The sequence below is a fragment of the Nelumbo lutea genome, chromosome 8 (genome assembly GCF_056320005.1).
Source record: "Nelumbo lutea isolate HS-2025 chromosome 8, American lotus-T2T, whole genome shotgun sequence".
NCBI lineage: Eukaryota > Viridiplantae > Streptophyta > Magnoliopsida > Proteales > Nelumbonaceae > Nelumbo > Nelumbo lutea.
The window spans coordinates 26,292,360-26,300,246 of NC_142691.1; the positions used below are offsets into that span (position 1 = coordinate 26,292,360).

A 7,887-nucleotide genomic window follows, 5' to 3' on the forward strand; every position below is an offset into this window, starting at 1 on the left:
CTAGAACAATACTTGAAAATCCAAATAGGCTACTTCTATTTCTTCTTTGGATTTTATGATTTTTTTTTTGCTAAAGTATATTAACCATTACTGCTTTTCTAGTACAATCTAGTTTGCATCTTACCAAACTTTTGTTGTGCTTTCTGTTCCTTAATGAACTCCAACTTATGTGCAAGATTCTAAGAATTTTGCTGATCTTTTATACAAACAATAGATTTCTATTCCTAGATAAAGTTCATGTTCCATAGCTAAGTCACTGTTATTGAATCTGTTCAGCTCTAATTCTCTAACATACAGTCCTGGGCATTCCCAAGCTCTAAGCCAATATCATCATTTTGGAATTTTAGACAGGCACACTTTTAGTTAAGGACAATTGCTTTTAAAAATTTTCAAAATGTATTCCAATTTGTAGTATAAAGTACCTGTGATCATTCGGGATTGGCTGCTTTTGATGGTTTTAATGGTTGCGTTAGGCACTGATTAACCAATAATTAATAATGTCCTACGTGAGCCACTGATAGAGTATATGTGCCCCACAACCACTCCAATTTCTCTTTGCTTGCTTGGCTGAGGTGGGATAGGTATTCTTATTGGTTAAACAGCCCTTAACTCAGTCATCAATTGCAGCTAATCCGGATTTTATTAAATTTCCAAATGGGATAGGGGTTAAGTTGTGAATTGGTTTTGCTAGTAAACATCCTTTAGGCTGCATTTGGTTGCAGTGCAAATAAAAATTTGCACTGATGCAAAGTTATGGTATTGTAAATGATTTGAGTGCAAATTCCGATTACCTTATTTTGTTTATTAAAGTACAAATGAAGTAAAAGAAGAACTGAAAGCAGATTAAAGTAAAACTCAAAATAAAATTAAAGCAGAGTTTGCATTTTTTTTATTTGCACACTTATGCATTTATACTAGTACAAATAAAATTGCATTGCAACCAAATGCAGCTAGTTCACAAGTATATAGAACTAGAAGCTAGCTTCCTTTTGCAATTTGCATATATTCGAATCATATTATAAAATAAAATAAAAAATAAAGAAAGAAAACCATCAAATTAGATAGTGTTTCGCATCGAATTGATTTATGAAATTGTCATTGTATGATGTTGCCACATCAGCAAATTGTATGATGTGATTCACCTAAATCAACTGCCACGTCAGTAAAATCATATTTACTGATTCGACAGATATTTTTTATTTTAGAAAATAAAGCCATATACATTCACAAATACCCTTGGGGGGTGTTTGGTATAGTAGTGCTGTGATCCAAGGTCTCTGCTGCACAAGTTAGAGATCCTATCAACTGAGCTATTGTCTATTGAAAACATTTTGAATTGATTAATATAACTTGGTATTTTTACCTAAAAAATAAAATCTGATGTTTGTCCAACACATGCATTCGTCTAATTCAAATGACACACCCCTATGGATGAGGCAATACACATTTCTCACAAATTTGTTTTAATCAACAATGCAATGCCACTGTACCAAACACCCCATTAATGAGTTTCCACCTCCTGACCATAACATAAATTTTAAATATACAAACGGCAACACTTCCAACATCCATTTTAACATTTTCTTTATCAAACAATTTCCTTCAAGAAATAATTTCCACAACGTTTTGTTGTGTTGTGTTGCTGAATAAAAGAAAACACTTGATGAGTAACTTCAATAAAGCCATTTAAATTTGGGCATTTTAGAAGAGATTTCAAGCAGATAAAATAGCCATTATTGAAGTATGAGAGTGCAATATTAAGCACACCATCCCATCCAGTCTAGCTGGCATGTTGCTACGGTGTGGCTATATCTAATTGTTCTCTAGTGTTGCTACTGCTCCTCTTTTGGCCCATTCAAATCACTGTTTTCCACATGTATTGTTTTGTTTTTATTTTAAACAAAACCAAATGATCCATTTCATGCATCTTTCTGTGCAGTCTTTCAACGTTTTATAAGCCGAATAGACCAATTTTTAGTTTATTCTCATTTTGTTCGCAAAAGATCTAGCCGCCAAAAGTCAGAGCGGCGAAAAACCCATTTTGGTCTGATTTTAAGAAGCTCCAAAAGAAGTTTTCCGCATCTTTCATATTTTATTCTCTCGCAGAAAGACACAGAAAGACATGATACTACTAAACTAGCTTCGGATTGCTCAAATCTTCACGCAAAAACTCAATATATCTTTTAATTATCGGAACTACCAGAAGATCTTTCAAAAAAGACACACCAAACGAACCCTAATTGCTAAAACGTGACTAAACGATTATCACACTTATTATACTCCATAATATATTGCTAAAACATGGAGGAAAATTTTTAAGCCAAACTCTCCAGGATTCAGATAATGGCTGCATGTTGGCAGTTGGGACCCATTCAATGGGAGTCTAGATTCTTCAAACATGGGCCAGCAGGCAAGTTAGAGCCCATATTTAGGCCCACTACAATCATTCTTCTCAAAACAAAATCATTAAAACATTATTGACACAAGTCAAGCAAATATCCCTCCTTTCATCACCGTCCAATCAGAATCAAAGGCTGAATTTTGAGACCCAAAATCATGTATTATCATCCACACGTTGCCCACTTGATCATTAGTCCATAATATATTTGCATCCACGTGTCAAAGACATCCAAGGATTGACCTTTACGCTTTCCTTTTTCTAAGATGATGCCACGTGGCACTTCTCGGAGTGGGGACCACGGTCAAAGCAGTCTTCCCGATGTGACCCGAGGATCCGTCAACAACCACACTTTGATCACCGCCGCTCATCCCGACTCTCCGGCATCCAACGGTCGAGGCCACCTCTACCCCGCCGTTCTCTCGACAAGGACATCAAAGCGAACCCAGGGAAGTGGAATAAATGAACAAACAAACGGTGGTGGGCCCCATCACCCAGTGCGGCTCACTCTTAAACTGCGCCGCGGCTGACAGTACGCCAGACAGCAGCCAACGGCTTCCAAATTTCAAAAACGTAGAAGCGTTTGAAGGCTTTCTTCAACGGTTTCATTACTCTTCCAGAAAAAGAAGGCGAAGGGACAAATATTAATTGACCCAGTCAGGTATTTTTAAATGACCAAAATATCCCTAAATTTCTCGCGATGTCATCTCTCAGATTTTTTTTATTACTAAAAACTGAAAATTTTCAATTATAAGCTGGATTTGAGAGCTATTTGGAAGTTGGAACTGCTTCGACGAAAATACAAATAGAGAAATCTGAAAAGTGAAAAGCCAATAGTGTGTGGTTTATGCTTCCTGAATTCGTTTGATTTGTATAAAAAATAAATTTTTAATAATAAATCGATCGGCTAGAAGCTAATTAGATGATTTACTTGGATCGCTCATTGGAAGCAAATTCGAGGAAAATCAGTTCGAATTCCAAAAGTAAAGATGATGAGTACATCTTCGTTAAGGTTCTCTCGAACTAAGAGCAGATCAAACACAGAAACCCAGAACGAGAAATTGGGTTTTTGGACTGATCGTCGAACCCACCAAAAATGGCAGAAGAACAAAAACATTATAGAAAAGAAGATGAACCCGAAAAATCCTCCGTCGTACCTACCGTTGTTTGAAGCTTTTTACGGATCCCGAGATTGTTGTTTGGGAGAAGACAACGGAAACAAAGGTAGAAGCTCGGGCGGCTCTGACCCTCTTGGAGTGCTCAACGGTGATGGGTGCAAGTAAAACCCCTTCCCTGCTATTGCCTTTTCCTCCTCCGACACCGCCGGAGACGACGGAGACTCGCTTCCAGAGCCTGGGAAGTGGCCGGAGAAAAGTGGGTCGGGGCTCAGTGGGGTGACCGGGCTCGAAATCGGTGACACCAGCAGGTGGTTCTGTCTCGGAGACAGCGCGGTTGAGTTCCGGAGTGAAGTGAGACTCAACTTGATTTCCAGCTTCCTCATGTTCTGTCTCCTCTCGTGGAGCTTGAACGCTGGCCGACGAGGCCCCACGACGTCGCTAGAATTCGGCGATCTTGCCGAGAATCTCGCCGGAACTGTGATGGGTAGCTTCTCTGAATCGTCTTCGCTGGCTCCTGTTAGCTTCTGCACGAGCTCCCTGAACGTGTGCGCGTCTGCTTGCACAAACGTTGTTGGTGTTGCTGCCATCGCCGAAGAAGATCCCATATTGTTTATGTGCTTCTCCATCCAAGTAGTAAGTGTGAGAGAAATGAAAACTGAATACAGAAGAAACCCTAAGAGAGAGAGTGTGTGTATGTGTTTGTGTTTTAGTGGGTTATTCTATGGATGGAAAGAGAGAATTTTCATGGCTGCATTATCAAGTGAGAGACGAACAGATAAGACCACTTGTTTATATATAGAGAGAGCAACTAGTTAATGGACTTAGAGAGAGAGAGAGAGATTAATGTGTGAGAAGTGTTCAGAGAGGTTTGATTTTCATGATAGAGAAGAGAGAGAGAGAGAGAGAGGGAATGGTGGGGACAAGGGTGGTTTTGGGAATTTAAGGGTGAGAAGGTTGGGGAGAAGTTGGAGACTAATCACTAACGTGATGAGATGTATGGACTTTTGGAAAAAGGTTGAATGCTATTAGTTCATGTTTGATTTATATTTGTATAAATTTGTAGTAGTGAAGTGATGGGTTGCTTAAGCTTGTATCATTATAATAATCAAAGTTGCTAATAATGTATTAGAGAAGGTTGCGTGGGTTGCACGAGGTCTCTACCTCTCACATATTTTGGGTTCTTTCTTATTTTTGAATCCCATCACAGAGCTTGGCCTTAGAAGTAATGGGTTTCTTTTCCTTTTTTTAATAGGGAAATGATCCAATATGTTTTACGAGGAGAATTTGGAGTTCACTTGAATTGGTCACTAGGCACTGTATGTGGGTTCTTTTTGTTCTCAAGATCTGAAATCATGGGCTTAGAGCTCAGTGCCTGTAGGCCTAATTGATGCCCTAGCCAGACAAAGTCTCACATTAAAAGCTTCTTTAACTGATATAATATTTGATATTAAGCCCAATGGTTTTAAATAATCAACCTAATCATGGATAGGAATTTATATTAGCTTATCTTCTTCTCGGTAGGTTTAATTTGGCCAGAAACTGTTCAATTCTCTTAATGCATGTACGTAGATTAAGCATTTGTGGTCAAAAGCTATTTTTCATAGGCATATATGTCTCTACCAAAACCTTCACTATGTTCTCATTTGGTTAGCTACCAATTGATCATGCATATTGTGTGGTCCTTGTTTGAATCATGTTCAGCCCAAGGTTCAAAATATTGCAACGTATTGATACATATCAATTTTCAGGGTCATTGATATATTTCATATAGGTTGGTTTTAAAAGATAATAGATGCTATAATATATCCACCGACGAATTATTAAATAAAAAACAATAAAAAAAGAGTTTCGATTAATTGAAACTCTTGATATGCAAATTTTTTCGTACCAAAGAGTATCGATACTTTGAACCTTGATTCAACCTTCTTCAAGGTGAGCAACTGATTGAAAGCCCTAAGAAGGCATCCAGCCGATCGGTCGCCAACACGAAGACATGATAGTGCTGAGAATATATGTGACTGTACTGCCACCTTGACAAGTGCCCTGCTTATAGTTCTATCGAATATCAAAATCTGGTCCCCATAAATTCACAAGTCTTTCTGAAGTGTCCTCCATAGTTGATTCAGAGAATCCATGCTTTAGACATGCTGCAGTATGTCTCACTAGCAATCATTTCTTTGAGAACCAATGTGTCTTACACAGAGTATCTCCTTTCCATCTTCCTCTAGAGAAAATTTCCTTTTTTTGGTAGCATCTCAAAAGAGAATCCATTGAAGATAAAGCTCATGCTCATTTTCCAGCATTAGCGGTCTGATCGTCGTCGACGGCAACATCTTTATACATTGGTCCTTTTATGACTCAGATCCAATTTGGCCACTAGAATAGAAATCATGGAGTATCCCATTATAAAGACTTTTACTGTTGCATAGATGTAATACCAGGATCAAAGCTCAAACTCAATTAAGCATCTCACTTTTGTTCTCTCTTCTGGATTCTGGTTTCAGGTCTCTAAGGGAATAAATGTTCTGCACTTTATTATTTCAACAGTTTAAGCAACTTAAAGAGAGTTGGAAATCCAGAAGAGAGAAGTACTCCAGCTCATAACTTGCACTTTCATCTACACTTGATTAATTCAAACAGATACCTAGTCATACTAAATTCTACATTTTACAGGAAAACTTTGTCCAAGTCATGTACCCTACAGTTGTGTCAATAACCAATTAAGTGTAGCTAGCCCACCTGTCTTGGGTTTCAATCTATTTTTCGATTGACATAAATTAGAGGGTGGAAATGGGTTGGGTCTGGTAAGCTCCCAGCCTGGAGTTAGATTATCCAACCCAAAAGACCCTGGGATTTAAATTGGGTTGGCCCAAACCCAACTAAAATTTGGGGAAAAAATGGAAGTATTGGAAACTTAAATAAAAAATTACACCACCCCATTTAAAAGGAAATACCATCTTCTTCTTTTGGTTTGGAATTCAAAATGAGAAAAAGTAATTTTCCAAGGTCAATAGTTTTTGGTAAATTAACATGTAAATCAACCTACCTACCAGGTAATTGAACCAGACTGTTCACAAATTTGGATGCAACAAACTAATTAAATAGCATGTATGCAGAAATCTTGTAACTTTTTAATGGAGTTACATTCAGAACAATTCCCTCCAGATTCCTCCAGCTGTGTGTCAATGGCCTCCAAAGTCAATAAGAATGGTATTTTTTTTTTGGATCCTTTCTAGGTGGCTGCAGGAAATTACTGCAATTCAGGAAGAATATGAATTTTTCTTAATAATGAAGGATGAGAATTGAATGAGCCCATTGTTATAAAGAATGCTTTCATTTTGCCTTTTTTTTCCCTTTCTTGCTGATTATGCCTTGCTTTTGAGCTTTATTCATTTCTACTTTTTTTTTGCCTTTCTTTTTCTTCTAAAACAATGTTCAAACAGGATTATGCAAATGAAAGTGTGATGAATGAATTGAGGATAAGTCCTCTAAAGAGATGCATGAACCATTACCCTACTAAAAGATAATCCATGATCTTGATGAGTTGACTGCTAGCTCTTATCTGTTATTTATGTATGTTATTTACATATGATAAATCATAGTTGAATAATATTCTTTTGTGCAAAATATCACAATAAGAACACCATCTGAGATTTGCAAAAAAAAAAAAAATCATCAATCGAGTCAGTATAGCTTCTAAAAGCACTTTGGAGAGGTTGGTGATTGTTAACAAGTTCTAAGAAAATCTGCAATTGCTCTTCATTATCTGCTGGAAATTGTTCTTGATGGTTTAGGGTTAGTAGTAACTCAAATCACAATCAAATGACTTAGAATCTCAGCAACCCAGAAGCCACATGACACTCAAAATTTAAAACCTTGATGGATAAGAAATCAATTCATCTTTATTTCTAGCCTACAAGTACAGTGCAGCTGGTAAGTATATTAAATATGTACTATGAAGTAGTCATAATGCCAACCTCGCCTCTTTACATAGTTCAGGAATCAAGAAATATAGGATAAAAAAAATGCAGGAACATCTAAACCTGACACAGGGAGACATTTCACTTCAATCAGATTTTGCTCTAGTGCAAATTCCTCTTCAATTTGGATTCAGGTTTTGTTCTACTTCAGCTGCAAAAGTAAACCAGAATTTGCACTACTATACTTTTGCACACGTGCAAGTGAAATTGCGTCGCAAAGAAATGAGGCCCAAGGACACCGAAAATGTGATCGAATTGTTTTTCTTTTCAGAAATGTGAATCCGAGATTGTTGTGTCTAAAGAGGAAAATTGGGCTCATGACAATACGTGCATGAAGTGTGGAAAGCAGGAGAATATTGATCACCCAACCGTAGGCCTGCTGGGCTGGGCC

The 7,887-nt window shown here is 37.5% G+C and overlaps 1 protein-coding gene across 1 annotated transcript; it reads right to left on the reverse strand.

Annotated features, from left to right (window-relative positions):
- Positions 1-3,341: 3,341 nt before the first annotated feature.
- LOC148843530 (VQ motif-containing protein 11-like) lies at positions 3,342-4,561 on the reverse strand. The gene has a single exon (XM_088956966.1). It carries the CDS (start codon positions 4,140-4,142, stop codon positions 3,576-3,578), a length of 567 nt encoding a protein of 188 aa, XP_088813092.1. The 5' UTR covers positions 4,143-4,561; the 3' UTR covers positions 3,342-3,575.
- Between the last annotated feature and the right edge of the window lie 3,326 nt (positions 4,562-7,887).